This window comes from Leptodactylus fuscus, chromosome 5, assembly GCF_031893055.1.
Source record: "Leptodactylus fuscus isolate aLepFus1 chromosome 5, aLepFus1.hap2, whole genome shotgun sequence".
Lineage (NCBI taxonomy): Eukaryota > Metazoa > Chordata > Amphibia > Anura > Leptodactylidae > Leptodactylus > Leptodactylus fuscus.
In genome coordinates this window covers 128,493,605-128,509,443 of record NC_134269.1, presented here as the reverse complement: position 1 = coordinate 128,509,443, position 15,839 = coordinate 128,493,605, and the positions used below count along the sequence as shown (strand labels likewise).

Genomic DNA, 15,839 nt, shown 5'->3' with positions numbered 1-15,839 from the left:
AGCAGAGTCCAATTTATACTCCAAGTCGTCTTGGACTTTAGACCTCTTTTTTTTTTAGGCGAGAGCCCTCAGTTATAAAGATATCTCTAACCACTGCCTTGTAAGCATCCAGTTAATAGCTGGGCCCATGTCTGAGGCATTATTGTGTGCAAAGAATTCAGAGAGAGCGTTAGTGATTTGTTATCTTATGTTAGAATCTCGTAATAGGTGATCCTTTTAACGCCAATGGGAGGGGATAGGGGTGGGGGCTGGACATTAATGTCAATCATAGCTAAATTGTAATCCAACCACGCACACAGTATGTGGCGAGCATATATGAGGTCAGGAAGCATTGAGGAAGTAAGGAAGATCCTATCGATTTTAGCATAATGGTGGTGGGCTTGAGAAAAGTAGGTATAGCCCTTTTTGCTCTCATAAAAGTTGTGCTAAAGTGTGTGCAACATTAAGAGAGTGAAGAGCGTTATCTATCCCTCCCATAGAGAAAGTTTATCCAAAGAAGGGGAAGGAGCAGTCCAGTTTTGCATTAACAGTAAAGTTTAAATCCTCACACCGGATTAGTTTTAAAAAATCCAATTGTTCTAACAGGGTATATAACTCATGAGAAAAGGCTACAGAGGACTCATTGGGAAGTAAGAGTTGACAAGGCAAAGTTGTTGGCCATAGAGATGACACTGAATAATAATATAACTCCCCTGGACAGCCCTGGTGTCAACATGCAATGGAACTAAGACCACCATTGCCCTGCTCTTAGACTGGTTAGGGGCATGGCCTATAACGGCATAACAGGAATGGAAATATTTAGGGAATGAGGTGGGGGTGAAGTGGGTTTTCTGAAGTGTAGGTCTAGTTGCAGTTGCTCATATTATAGAAATGTCTTGCGACATTTCTGAGGGGGATTAAATCCCCATACATTACGGGAGATAATCTGACACATGGGTAAAGGGTATAGTGGAGCTGATTATGTATTTGAAAAGGGTTTTGCAAGTCATATGTCCATAAGTAGTGTTATACAGGAGACCAGTATCAGAGAAAGAGAGGTGTAGCGCTGTAGGGAACAAAAAACATCAACTATAATAAAATGTAACAGTAAACTCTGAACCAGGGTGTACACACAGAGGAGAAATGGCAAAGAGCAGACCCTGCAATTGTACAAGGCATAGGGAGGACATGGGGACCACCGCCATGGAAAAGCCTGAAGAACAAAGGCAAAAGAAACACGTTATACATGGTAGGCAGCTAAAGAGCATAGTGCATAAAACCAGGGACCGCCCTAGTAAAGTAAGGTGGGCGTAGAAATAGTAAGACCATAAATGTGACTAGATAGAAAATAACCACTAAAGTAGGGTTCAGGTACGCAGGTAATTAGCTATAGTAGGTTTATAGACAAATAACGTGAAAAACAGGTAGATAAGTCCGTAAAGAAAAAAAAAAAAAAAAAAAAAAAGAAAGCAACACGTGTCCATATAATTATTAGGGAGGCACAGGGGCCTTTGTAGACTGTAGAGGTCAGACTAGACCCAACAGCTACTTGTGTTTCGGTTGCCAAATACCTAGAGGTCTCTGAAGAAGAGAGCAAGATCTGGATTATCCATTTGGGGTCCCTCACAGCTTAAGATGTGGAGTCCTTCATTCAGGGAGCGAATGGTGTAGTCTATGTTGTTAAAGGTATACGCAATGTGGAATGGGAAGCCCCATCAGTAGCATATCTGGGCTTTCTTTAAAGAGGACCTTTCATCAGATCGGGCACAGGCAGTTCTATATACTGCTGGAAAGCTGACAGTGCGCTGAATTCAGCGCACTATCGGCTTTCCCGATCTGTGCCCGATGTAAAGCGCTATCGGTCCCGGTACCGTAGGGCTTTACAGTCAGAAGGGCGTTTCTGACACTTAGCCAGGGACGCCCTTCTGCCCAGCAGCGCCTATCGCGCTGTGCTCTAAGACTGGGGAGGAACGCCCCCTCCCCTCCTGATAATACTCATCTATGGACGAGCTGTGTGAGCAGAGGGAGGGGGAGTTCCTCCCCGCTCACACAGTACAGCGTGATAGGTGCTGCTGGGCAGAAGGGCATCCCTGGCTAACCGTCAGAAACGCCCTTCTGACACTAAAGCGCTACGGTACCGGGACCGATAGCACTTTACACCGGGCACAGATCGGGAAAGCCGATAGTGCGCTGAATTCAGCGCACTGTCAGCTTTCCAGCAGTAGGTCCTGATGAAAGGTCCTCTTTAAGGCACATGGTCCTATCCACGGTGTCCGATGCCAAGTCAGCAAAGAGGTGAACAGATGGAGATAAGATTTGATAATGAAGCTCCAGGTAATGCAACTTAAGAATAATGTCCCTGGGTACATTCAGGTTTTTAGGGTTTACCAGTACTCCATGAATGTGATCCATGTGGAATAAGGTTGGGTCAACCAATGGGAGCAGAGCTGAGAACAGACTTGTGACCGCTTCTTTCGGGGTAGTCACTGATCCAGGTTTGCCTCTAATGCGTATGTTGGCTCTCCTGGATCTATTTTACTCCAGTTTTAGATCAATAGCCTCAAAGAGAGCATAGTTATCAAGGCGGATCTTATCCTCCTCTAAAATGTCAGTCACTTCATTCATCCTAACCTCCACTTCTGAGACCCTAGAAACAAGATCCTGTATTTGTTTAGTGAAGTCAGCCACTGCTTTGGAGGGTTCAAAAGAAAATAGGCGTTAAATTTTGTGAAGAGAGCTGTGAGATTCATGCCGGTTGTCCCAGTGTCCACCATGGGGTCTTGTTCAGAAGTAGTGAGGGAGGTCGTGCTACTGTGAGGGGAGCCGCCACCAACAAAGCAGAAAGGCACAGAGATCTGATTATTTCAGATTATTTCTAAGTTTGCAGGTCCTTGGATTTTGGGAACGAGTAGCCATTATATTAACGGAGCAGGAGAAGGGGTGATAAATGCAAAGCAAGCCTACCATGCAAGTGGGAGAGCTATGGCCGAGATCTGAGATATTAACTAGACATCACAGGGGAGCTGGAAATGTGTCGAGAGACAGGCAGTGATTCCACAGCTGAAACCAGTATGTCGCAGCTCTAGCAGAGATTAGAGTATTCAGTCCAGCCAGTACTTACAGGGGGCTCCAGAGGTGTTATACTTGGTTCACACATCAGTATGCCATCCGTCCATTTGAATTCAGTTTGAGACTAACAACGGACTGATGCACATACTGATTGTATACTGACACCTTTTTATGCTGATAGCAAAGGATGTCAGTCCCCTAGAGGACAGATAAGAGGATTAAAAGTAGCATTGTAAACAGAGTAGAGATAAGGACATTTATTATATGAGATAAGGACATTTATTATATCTACTTATCTCTACTCTGTTTACAATTGCTACATTTAATCCCCTTATCTGTCCTCTTGGGGATGGAAAAATTTGCTATCAGCATAAAAAGGTGCCAGTATACAATCAGTATGTACATCAGTCCATTTTAAAGTCTCAAACTGAATTCAAACAGACGGATGGTATACTGATGTGTGAACCAAGCCTTATCTGAAGATTAGATCAGAGTATAAAGGCAAGAAATCCCATATGGCTTCCAGAAACTTGTGAAGGCTACCAGACAATGAGGGCAGCAGCGATATAAGGAAGCCAGAGCAGGGACAGTATATGTTCAGGAAGGAGGGGAGTGAGGATAGCAAGCTCACATATGAGGAGAAGAGAGAAGGCACCACTTACACAGACCTTATATGCAGGGCTGTGCAGTTCTAAAAGCATTTGGCAGTGGAGGACCGTGTAGTCAGGTACAGGCCCGGGTGCAGAGTCAGCTCAGACAGGAGCTAAGCAGGAGAGGCAGACCTCGGCTTGTTACTAAATGTGGCTCGGTCCTCCAGAGTACAGGCAGGGGTAGGCTTTCAGATGGGTGAAGCCTCCTAGGTCAGTGAGGAACAGGGAGGTGGAAACAGGTGTGGTACCCGGGTAGGGACGCCAAAATCACGCAGGTCAGCTGTAATGAAATAGGAACCGAGAGAAGACACGTCCAGCAGTCTTCAGTGCTAGGCCACATCCCCCCTATGATCCTACTAATATTATAAATGTGAAAGTATGTGTGTTTGGATGTTTGTGTGTTTGGATGTTTGTGAGTTTGGATGTTTGTGAGTTTGGATGTTTGTGAGTTTGGATGTTTGTGAGTTTGGATGTTTGTGAGTTTGGATGTTTGTGAGTTTGGATGTTTGTGAGTTTGGATGTTTGTGAGTTTGGATGTTTGTGAGTTTGGATGTTTGTGAGTTTGGATGTTTGTGAGTTTGGATGTTTGTGAGTTTGGATGTTTGTGAGTTTGGATGTTTGTGAGTTTGGATGTTTGTTCCTCAATCACACAAAAAAACGCTCAACCGATTTGGCTCAAATTTTCAACAAACAGTTCCTAGGCAGAATTGAACAATAGGCTACTTTTCGTCACAATCGCAGACATACGTTTTTGACAGGACCCCCACAAAACCACAACTCATACCACCAGCTCTGCAATCCCACACACTTTTTAGCATAGCAAACCACAAACTCCCTATTGCCCTCTTGGGCCTAGCGCCTAACCCCAGGCAGGGGAGGAGGCTGAGGCCGCGGATGCGGGGGTGGGTGCAAAGGGGATGGGGAGGGGGGTTGGAAAGGGGACGAAATGACACCTAGACGGGCGAACGGATTTGGCTGAAATTGTGCACATACATACCTTGGGTTCCGGATTGAACGATAGGCTACATGGAATTCCTGTACACCACCGCAATTCCCTCCTGTGACCGATGCTTTTCACTTTTGAATTCGCTGCAGTATCTGGGACGCTGTAGGACCTGGGATGACGTCATCCCAGCCCCATCAGCAGCTCACCTGGATGGGTGCCGCTTCTCTATGTGGGCGGAGCTATCGGCCAGCGTCCACAAGAACATGGCAGCTCTCAGAGGTCCAGAGCATCCTGAACCAGCGCCCGTACACTGGGGCAGCGAGAAGTGCGTATGCTGCCCCGCCTGTGTGGGCTTACCACAGGACCGCAGTGATCTGCTGCGGCCGGAAAGGGGGTCGCCTGCGCCACGGTCTGGAACGGCGGTTCGACCTGCTGTCCCGTGGCGGCTGCGGCCTCTGGACTCTGCATGTCCGTCGGGGATGTCGCCGATGTCTGCTCAGGGCTATCTACAGTGTCATTCGGCCGCAGGAGAAGGGTTGTAACGACAGGCGAGTTAGGGGACTTTGAGAAGGGAGAGGGGTGTTGGGAGTGAGGAGGTTGCCAGTCCAGTGGGGGACGCAGGAAAGGGGGGGCCTGGGCAGGTAAACCCGGGCGTCCCTGGAAGGGGGATGGGGACAGGGCCGCCACAGCGCCCACAGATGGAATGGGGGCACATGGCTTGCTGCGGGAGGGGGGCCCTCATAGGCACCCCTGTAACATCGGTGCACGGGGAGCCCGGGGTTTGGTAAGGCCGTGGGCACAGGTTGGTGGGGGGAAAGGGGTCACTGGGTAGGTAAGACAGGGAAGGGGGCATGGGGTGGTGGGAAAAAGGGGGCACGAGGTAGGTAACACGGGGGAAGGGGGCATGGGGTTGGGGGGAAAAGGGGCACGGAGTAGGAGAAAGAAGCGAGCACATGAGGGAGTGGGTAGGAAAAAAGGGGGTTGGCAGGCGCCAGAGGGGAGATGAGGAAAAGGGAGCCGCTGTGGACACAAGGCAAAGGAAGAAGCCTGCGCGGCACTAAAGGTGGGTCACGCAGGGGGTCAGGGTTCCGCGGACGAAGTCGCGGGTACTGCTAATGGATTTATATAAGTAGGCAAACTAAATAAGGCACTTGCCTAACTACAAACACAGCGGATGACTGGTAAACTAAAGTGAACTTGGATGACTCTTGCAAGTAACTTTTTGTGCCACGATTAGAAACCACAGATCTATTTCAAATTTTTATCAGAAGACAAACAGTAAAAAAATGGTGTTTTGGTCATTGGCTATTTTTCTTTTATTATTTTATTAGCCCCCTATGGGGATTAAACCTGCAATCATTTGATTGCAAGTCCCATAGACTGAAATTAACTGCATTGCAGTCTATGGAAGATTCACAATGTTACTATTTAGGCTGGTCATTGACCAGCTGCAATGGTAATATCACTAAGACAAGCCTGGGAGCCTTTATAAAGGCCTGCAACGATAAAGGTACGGGACCGGCGGGGACAGGCCCAAAGGCCATTTTTAACTTGGTGGGAAGGGGAGGCGAGTGCCCTGGTCTGCATTGCCCGTGATCAGAGTGAACTCAGGTTGCTATGCAGCCATGCTGCAATAGAACATATGTCGGGAAAGGGTTAAAGTTAAAAAGAACTAATTAGTACATGCGAATATAGGAAACTTTTTAATATAATCTTATTCAGGTGATCTATTTCCTTCAACACCTTAAGGACCAACATTGCAGGAACGCAGCTTTTTTAGTTGCAGATTTTGCTGTGGTTTTTTGAGCTAAAGCAAGGAGTGGATTGAGCTGAAGGTAGAAGTACAACATTTAAGAACTTCCTAGATATTTCCCTTTCCTTTTGTGGCAGTCGCTACAAAAAACACACTGCAAAAATCTGGGTAGGCTCACTATTATATTTATATCAGTATTCTGTGCTTGGTCTTTATAAGTATTCACCTTTTGTGTGTTTATATTTACTCTAATGTTACTGTGGTTCACTTCACTGTTATTATATGTTACTATGTAACATTTATTATTTGTTGTTGAATTGAGTGAATTAGTTGTGTTTGCACATTTTCACATTCATGACCTTGCCTGTTTTACTATCTGTATAGTACAAACCTGAGCCTCCCACATTATGGTCATTATTGGTTTTTTTTTGGTCCTTCCCATATGTATTACATTAATTATTATTATTATTATTATTATTATTATTATTATTATATCGTGTTTTTATGTATTTCAATAAAATTTTCAACTTTTTATCTATAAGTGATCCTGTCGTTTTGACACAGACTTTAATCATAGTTGCATACTGCATTCACTGTTTTTGAGCCTTTTTTGCATTATGTATAGGTATTTAAATTATATGTTCACGGTGATACACAATTTGAATGTATATGCTCCTAAGATGATCATTTGATCGGCATAGGCATTTTAACCAGGTGATCTCCAAGCTATCCCAGAGCTTCAGTATGTTGTGAGCAAAAATGCATAACTGCTGGGGCTGGTGCCTTTGTCTGCATGTTATTTTAATAATCAGCAATAAAAGAAGGATTTTATGGACTCTTGGCTTGCTGGCCCTTTGCATCTCTACTGTGTTTTCGCAATAAGATGTGGAATCAGAAAAATAATTCCTTGAAAATCAGCATCATTGTACAACCTGCAATAACAATAGATCACCTGTACTGGTCTACATTCTATACATGTGTAAAAGCTCATCATGTTAACAAGGCTCAATTTCATTACAAGGACAATACCTTCTCATGGATTGCTCTTCTATTGGATGGCTGCACTAGGACCTTGTAGCCAAGGTTTGAGAGTTCCTTCACATGCTTTGGAGCTAGAGGTGCTCTCCTCTCCCAGGCATTGATGTCTTCCCTTCTTATAGCTACTACAGCTTTATGGTGACGACGTACCAACTGGTTATACACGACATTATATCTCTGGCACTTCAGGACTTGCCACATGTTGAGACCTAGAAAAAAAAGGCAAAGTGTAAAGCAATAATGACAGAAACTATGCTAATCCTGGAATTTAAGAATACCGCAGAGTCAGAAACAGAAATAGTCTTAGATGACCAAGCCATTATGCTGCTAGGGTTAAGTGGTCCAAACCATGTAAGTTACAGCCACCAATCCCTGCAATGCAACGAAAATTGAGTTAGAACTATAAGGCAAGAGACCAAGAGGCAGCACCAATGTCAAGATCAGTGCACATTGTTTTACTAAAAAAGCCAGGGTCATTGGGAAGATGCAGAGAAATGTACTGACCTCTGCTTCATCAGATGAAATGCACTAAAGGGCTGAATTTAGACTTCTGGACTTATCGGCAGCAGTAATTTACATAGGTTTGGGACCCTAACACACTGGTGGTTTAGTGATCCCAAAGCACCTAACAGGTTTTCTTAAAAATGCAAGTCTTTTCAAAGAAAATTAGTGGAATTTTCTAGTCTTTAAAATATGTGCATCAATGGTATAACTGCAGTGAGAATAGTCACAAAGTAAAGCGCTGTCTGTAACTGAAATGCCTTGGTAAATCCGGCAATACACAAGGCAAAGTATTGGAACGCCTTTTAAAAGGGGCTGTCCAACTCATTTTTATTGATGAACTATTAACAGGATCAGTGGTTTTCCAACAAACAGGACCCCCACTGTTCAGCTGTTTAAAGGGGCCACAGCACAATGAGCTCATGTTTACATTGCACGCCTGTTCCATAGCAGGTGTATAGTCTTTCCTAATAGAGGAGGCCAGTTACATTGTGAAACTACTTTGAAGCAGATGGCATGCAATGTAAACAGCAAGGAGGTCACAGTGTTCCTACACAGCCCCTTTAACACTTTAAAGGTGCAGAGTAGTTTGTAGGTTAATGCTTGGCAACTTTTTTCATATTTTCCTTCCCTACCTTTTAAAATTCATAACTCTTATTTTTCTGTCAAGGGTGAGGGTATACTCTGTGTGTCGAGTTGTACTTTCATTTGGCACCTTTTTGGGGTACATTTCCATAATACATTTTTACAATTTGTTTTTACAGCATTCACTCTGCATTAAAAAAGACATGGCAACCTTTTCCAGCGGTACATGACTATTACAGTAATACCATATTTCTATTGCTTTTATTAAGTTTTACCACTTTAACAAAAAAAAAGTCACTTTTTTGAAGATTTTCCTGGAGTCATCATGTTCTGATGCTTCTGACTTTTTTTTTTTTTTTTTTTTTTACTGTTTTGTTGATGGAGATATGTAACGGCTCTTTAATTGTGGGCAAGTTGTACTTTTTATTGGTACCAATGTTTGGTATCTATGATCACGTTATTGCTATATTTTTGTAGAAAGCAAGAAGAGGCCACTGTGGAGATCGCTGCCCAATACGTGTCCAGCTGTCACCAAATAAGAGGAAGATGAGACTCCACGGACTGTTATATTTATCCCAATACACCCGCCCCACCCCCACCTCCCCATATAGCAGTCACCAACGAAGAGGAAGATGAAACTCCATGGACTGTTATACCCCAAACCACCAACCCCACCCCCACCACTCACCCACCCGAGTCCAACTCCCCCCCACACACACACACACTTTACTAGCTTTGGCAATGCCAAATATCTATTCGGACGTGCCAATAAAGCTTTTTTGATTTGATTTGATTTGAAGCAAGGTGACCAAAATAACTTAGAGGCACATTGGGAGATTCATCATGTTTGTTTAATTTATGTGTTTTCTTTTTTGTGTTTTTTTATGCAAATTTTTGTGTTTTTTTGCTTATTATTGGGTTGGTTTTTTTTTTAACTTAAAAAAAAAAAAAAAAAAACTTTATCTGTCCCAACTTGAACCAGGAATCTCTGTGTGATGGCCATAGGCAGTCAGGAGGCCATTGCTTGGCCACCTGGCTGCCATGGCAACCCCTCAAACCCCACAATATTATTGTGATGGCTATCTTGTCCCCAGGCACTATTACTGAGCATCATCACTAAAAACACTTATCTTGCATTCAGTTTAGTGATCCTCACAAAGCCCAGAGGAATAAGCTGAATGCAGGGTGAGCGTTGTTTAGTGATGATGCAGCTGTGCTCAGTAATAATAGAAAACTCCCCCTGTGCTCCAAGATCCTCATTTGAATAAAGAGTAAAACTGATTGTTCTCTGCATCCCTGGGGCTCTGAAACATAAGAAGGGTATCATTTTTATTCTGCTAGCAAAGTATCTACAGCACTGTGAGAGAGGTTTAAAGTAGCTGTCGGCAGTGATAGACTCCCTATAGTTTTTTTTCTTTTCACAGTCTCAAAACATATGGATCATTTATCTGACTTCTTAGTTAATTGATCAAACAATAGTTAATAATGTTTGGTAACTTCCCTTAACTTGATGCTAGCTCATGAGATTGTTCTTGTCATGAGCGGCTAACATCTACTATACCACATTCATCATGCTTATTCCTGCCACTGTGCCTGTACAATGACAAGTATAACTCATCCAGCAAAAAACTAAATTCTTATATAGCTACCGTATATTCAGCAAAAAAATAAAAGTTATCACAACTTCCCAACGTTATCACCAGTTTACCAATGAGGTAAAATAGAATAATTCATGTCACCAAAGTTAAAACTGTTCCAGCCCTCAAACGGTTAAAAGAAATGGCATGCTAACAACATCTACAGCACTATGGGAGTGGTTTAAAGTAGCTGGGGGCAGTGATAGACTCCCTATAATGTACCTACACCCATGTCTATTTTCTGCTTCTGCAAAACACTGCAGAACTCATAGTATCATATATCTAGTCCACGTGACACACTATAGGGGTCATTGGCACATGGTACAAAAAATTGGACAGTTGTAACTGTGTTTGTTATATTACTCATCCCTCCCTCTGTGTCTCACCTGTACTCTGCTGCTCATTATTATATTTTATTTTTTTAACAATTTTAAATTTATTCTAATAAAAGTACATTTCACATATCTTCCTGCATTGCTCCTCTCTTTACCCTTTCTATGTTCAATAATGCATTATTCATCATATGGTGTACATTGTGAGGATTCATTTTGGGACCATTAACAGTTCCTCTATTTTAATACTATATTCCTGCCAGAAGATTAGACTGATGATGTCAGTTCCACAAGTCCTGCAAGGTCCCTTTAAAGCTGCATCCAACTGAAAATAGCAGGGAAGGTAATAAGTGCATGGTGATCGGACTGTGTGGTTGGGGGGGGGGGGGTGCAAAGGGAACTATCAGTGGCGTAACTAAGGATGGCGCCCCCCCCCCCCCCAAGAGTGGTACATGGGCGTGCAGGCTGTATGTGAATAAGAGAGTGACGTGGGGTGCAGGGTATGTATAAGCAAGAGGGGAAATGGGGGTACAAGCAAGAGGGTGATGTGGCAGGGGAACCTCCCATTCCACCACACTCTTGTTCACCCACAGCCTGCACCCCCATTTCCCCTTCCTTCTCACACACAGCCTGCACTCCCATGTACCCCTCTTGCTCACACACAACCTGCACCACTCATGCTGGCTTCACTACTGTTAAATATGGACTGTGAAGGATGCAGCTCCTCTCCACTCCGCATCCATCTTCAGACAGCACCCGGGGCTGCAGTAAATAAGGCCCATTACGTGCTGGAGTTACTCCCGTGGGAACTATCTAAGAAGCAGATTATGTGAGAGTCTGAGGCATTTTCACAAAGCTAGGGCAGAAGAATGAGGATTTTGGTAAATATGAGGTCAAACAGTAGCTCCAAATAGTATCTGTAGCCAGAAGAGCAGAGACCTGTTTGCAGAAAGCATAACTGCATCCGTTATAGCATCTGTGGCCTTTGTTATGGTGGGGATAGAAGAAATGATTTCCTCTCTAGGAACTTTGTTTCTTAATTGGAATTCTAACTTATCCAACCAAAAAAGAAAACTCCTGGCAGTTTAGGTGGCTGCTAAGTTCGGTATGAGTAGTGCAACAGCTATCCATATGATCTTTTAATAACTCTACATCATCAAAAGGGACAGAACTCTTTCTATAAACTTTAGATTGAGATACATCCAGTTTTGGAGCACTGTCCCAAGAGGCAATCTTACTCTCATCAATAAGATATTTTTTTTTATAGATTTTGGTACATAGACTTTCCTATCTGGGTGTTTTCATTCTTTTTTAATTAGCACCCAGATGCTATCATGAATAGGAAAGACTCTGTGCTTAGGAGTACCAAGTTCCACCAACATAATATTCTGAATGGATTTAGGTTCCATAGTTTCATCCATTTATGCTCAGATAGCCTTCAGTAAATTATTTGTGTCCTCAGAGTAAAACATTATTTCATTTTCTAAGGAAAATATGAAGAATCTTTCTCCTCTAATATAAGCCCCTCTAAATCAGACTCATTTGTAGGAAGGGATGTAGATGGAATTTGGAACCTTTTAAGTCAAGGAGCTTTGGACCTCCGACTTAATTTTTGTCCACAAATGAAAGACTACTTGGACACAATTTTTTGTATACATGAGTCCCCCTTTGACAACAACAACAAAGGATTATGTCCCGCCCTTCCTATTTCCGGTCGAAGATCTCTTTCCGGTTTTGAGAGTTTGCCATGTCTAGCAGGGGTATAGGCATACTGTTTTGTGGTTACGACGAGCCTGCTGCAGAACCTCATTTGCTGAATGCTATACAGTATATATATTCATTTGCCGAATGCTATATATATGTATAGCATTCGGCAAATGAACACTGATTCTGCAGCAGGCACGTCCTTGCTACGGGCAGGCAAGAGTTTTTCTCATTGGAATGAATAGTCCGATGTTAGACTCCGCCTCCTCAGACGAGCCTCTGGCAGAACCAGCGTTGATTGGCCAAATCACTGGCCACTGGCCAATCAACGCTGGTCTATTCATTTCAATGAGAAAAAGTCAACTGCTAACAGCATACTTACCTGCTCGTAGCAAGGATGAGCCTGCTACACAATCAGCCTTCATTTGCCGAATGCTATACACTGTATAGCATTCAGAAAATGAGGTTCTGCAGCAGGCTCGTCGTAACCTGAGGACCATACCCTGAAGTACATTCCCAGCCCTGGTTAATTCACTAAGGAACCGGAAGTTTTCTTGCCGCCCTTCCATTGCGCATGCGTCAACCGGAAGTTCGCAGGGGGACTCATGTATACATGACTGACAAATGTTCTTAAGGTAATCTGAGGGAAGTAGTCTTCTGCATAAATTACAATCTCTCTTTTTCTCTAGGGTAAATTCTCTAGGACAACTTTTTAGTGCCCAAATTACCCTACCAAAGACATAAGAAAAAGGAATATGCATATGAATAAGGCCCAGTTCACATCTGTGTTTGGTATTCCCCAAGCGGACTCCCTGAACGGAATACCAAACGCAGATGTGAACCAGGCCTCACTGCAGATCCATTTACATGCCCTGAAGTAGAAGCAATGCTTCCATCTTTGAACCATACCACAGTGAGGATTGTAGGAGCCCCTGTAACTTCCATTCTAGCTTCTTCCAACACGAACATAAGCAGAGAAGGAATTCTGCCCCTGCTACAACCACAAATGTATTGAACAGACCAACATTGTGGCAAAGTGCAGTAAATAATCTGTCCCCTCTTTCGTTCTCTGTTCAAATAATTCTTCCAGGGCTAAAAATAGAGTTTACCAACACCCTGTGATGTCTGGAGCTACCATCTTCTGGTCACGTCGCCTTCTATCCTATTCTGAGGTAGGCCCAGGAGCTTAACTACTGGAGTAGCGGTGCATTTTTATTTTTTTATTTTTTTTAAATAAACTGTTACCTGCTGGAGTAACTCCACACGGCCTTAGACTATATGCACACGTTCATGTGCATATAGTCTAAGGCCGCACTTGCTGGACTGAACGCTGAGCCACAGTCATCTATAATGCTGGTAGTCCCAGCTTCTCTGTTTCTCTACTGTTCCCGTAGTGAAAACAAGATTACAGTATGGTACAGTAGAGCCAACAGGGATCATAGACTTCTAGCATCATAGATCAATAGGCTGTTGGGAGTCCAGGATAGTATTCGGTCTTGGAATTACGGCTGACATCTTGTATGTATCTTACCCCCAATGTGATGTTGGCCTAGCAACACTGCTCCCTAATCCACGGGAACTCCAGTAAACATAAGCATGGGGGTCCATAAATTAATGTAAAAGGATTGGTAGTTCACATTCACAGTGTCCACTCTATGCATTTCTGTGGGAATGTCCGGGTTTCAGTCCCATAGAAATGAATGGAGTGGTGGCCATGCACACACCTTTGCTTCATTCACATAAGGTGCTCAAGCACTTACTTTCTTGTGACTCCAGTGGTTGGCCCCAGAGACCAGACACTACAACCCCTGTGGAAACGTGGTGTTAAAGGGGACACCTGTTTAAGGGGGCTGTCCAGCCAAAGCCATTTATGGAATCTCTCTAGGATACACCAATATGTATTTATTTATAGCACCATGGTAAATGGCAAAATAATATCCAGAACCCTTCTTTATATGCTACGGCATAGAATTACACTAGGCTTATACTAGCGCCAAGTGTACACTGCTCTGGTCTGTCGAACGCCCAGAAAACAAACCAATAGAATCGCAGACACCGAATGGAGCCCTGTGGAGACCATTGGCTATAATGGGGAAAAGTTGCATGTGTTGGACTTTTCTAGACTGTGATTTTAGATGGAGACGCCAACAGATTTTTTTTTTACTCTGAAAACCTAGCATTCCCAGAAAATCTTCTTATGTTTACATATGTACATGTGCCTATAGGGAAATGTACGTGTGAAGCAGGGAGCCGCCTACCACAGGTTTCTCCAAGGTTACTTAAGGACCCTGCAAACCCAACACAGCCCTTGTGCTGGGCAAAACTTTGCGAGCATGCGGGGCAGTCACAGCAGGTGTGAGAACTCTCCAGAGCCGGGGCAGCAGCTGACAAAGACGCTACCACATGCTCCGCACAACAGTGTGTTGGTCGCTCGCCAGCAGGCTGCCTTCCTTGCCATGGCGCAGCCTTCACTAAACCTCTTAGCCAAGGATGCGTGTGCTCCTGCCAGGCCTGCAAGCAGCACCCAGGACAGTAACGACCAACCTGACGACGAGAAGGAGATCACCTACCTGTCTGCGCCGACGTGACCGGCTAACTAATAGCGGGCAGCGCGTACCACTTGCCGGACACCCCCGGGAGAAAGAAGGAATAGGAAGCAAAACGGAGAGACACACAACTTTAGGGGCTCGTATTGCCAATTCCGGCTCCACCAATCACTGCTCGCAAACAAAACACAGCCTTCCCCCTTAGCCAATAGGAAGGAGGGAGGTAAGCGCATCCCAGTTCTGAAGGCCGTCATTGACGACAATGTGATCTGCAATACGATCACCTAACCTGCCCTGCGTCTGAGCCCGCCCACCGCGTTGTATCGTCCTGAAGACTTGGCTTACCAGGCTCAAGGCAAACCTGTAAATGGTCATGTCCTGAGGCTGTGGCTACACTGGTGTGACTGGTCCTGCTGCAGGCATACAGGGAACTGCGTCTAAATACAGATACTACAAAATGTAACCTACACTTGGTAAATAACCAGATTGTGCCTGCTTGTCAGATGTCTGCACCTGACTATAGGACATGGCTGGGTGCAGTCAAAGCAAGGCTTTCAGCAGCATTACATGTGGAGCCATACACCAGAGAATCCCTAACAGTAGTTTGGCATACACAGTGCAAGACCAGGGGTTAGCAGTGAGGAAATGTTGACATAGGCAACTACATTGCTCAAAAAAATAACCCAGCAGCAGGACCGCTACCTCCGCCTTTGAGCAAGGAGGAGCACTGCCAGAGCCCTGCAAAATGACCTCCAGCAGACCACCCACCTCTGAGGATATGAAATGTACGCTTTAGGCTAAGGCCACACATTGCGGAAACACAGCTTTTTTTGTTGCAGATTTTGCTGCAGGGTTTTTTGTTTTGGGTTTTTTTGAGACATCCCAGGAGTGACGACAAAGAAATGGGAAATATATAGGGATCTCTTACACTTCTACCTCCTGCTCAATCCACTCCTAGCTTTGGCTCAGAAAACCTCAGCAAAATCTGCAACAAAAAAAGTTGCTTTTTTTTTTTCTTCTTTCTTTAGGCAGAACCCTACATTGCAGAAACAGTGTTTTTGTCTACTGCAGAAAAAAAGGGTTTTATAGAACCAGCAAA

General features: G+C 44.2%; 1 protein-coding gene across 1 annotated transcript in view; it reads right to left on the bottom strand.

Moving 5' to 3' along the window:
- Positions 1–14,904, bottom strand: part of AASS (aminoadipate-semialdehyde synthase) — a 52,484-nt gene extending 37,580 nt beyond the window's left edge. The window contains exons 1-2 of the mRNA XM_075274233.1: positions 14,765–14,904; positions 7,427–7,644 (exon numbers count right to left, since the gene is read on the bottom strand). Of these exons, the coding sequence (XP_075130334.1) occupies positions 7,427–7,636 (210 nt within the window). The 5' untranslated portion in view covers positions 7,637–7,644; positions 14,765–14,904. The remainder of the gene's footprint in view (positions 1–7,426; positions 7,645–14,764) is intronic.
- Positions 14,905–15,839: the final 935 nt, after the last annotated feature.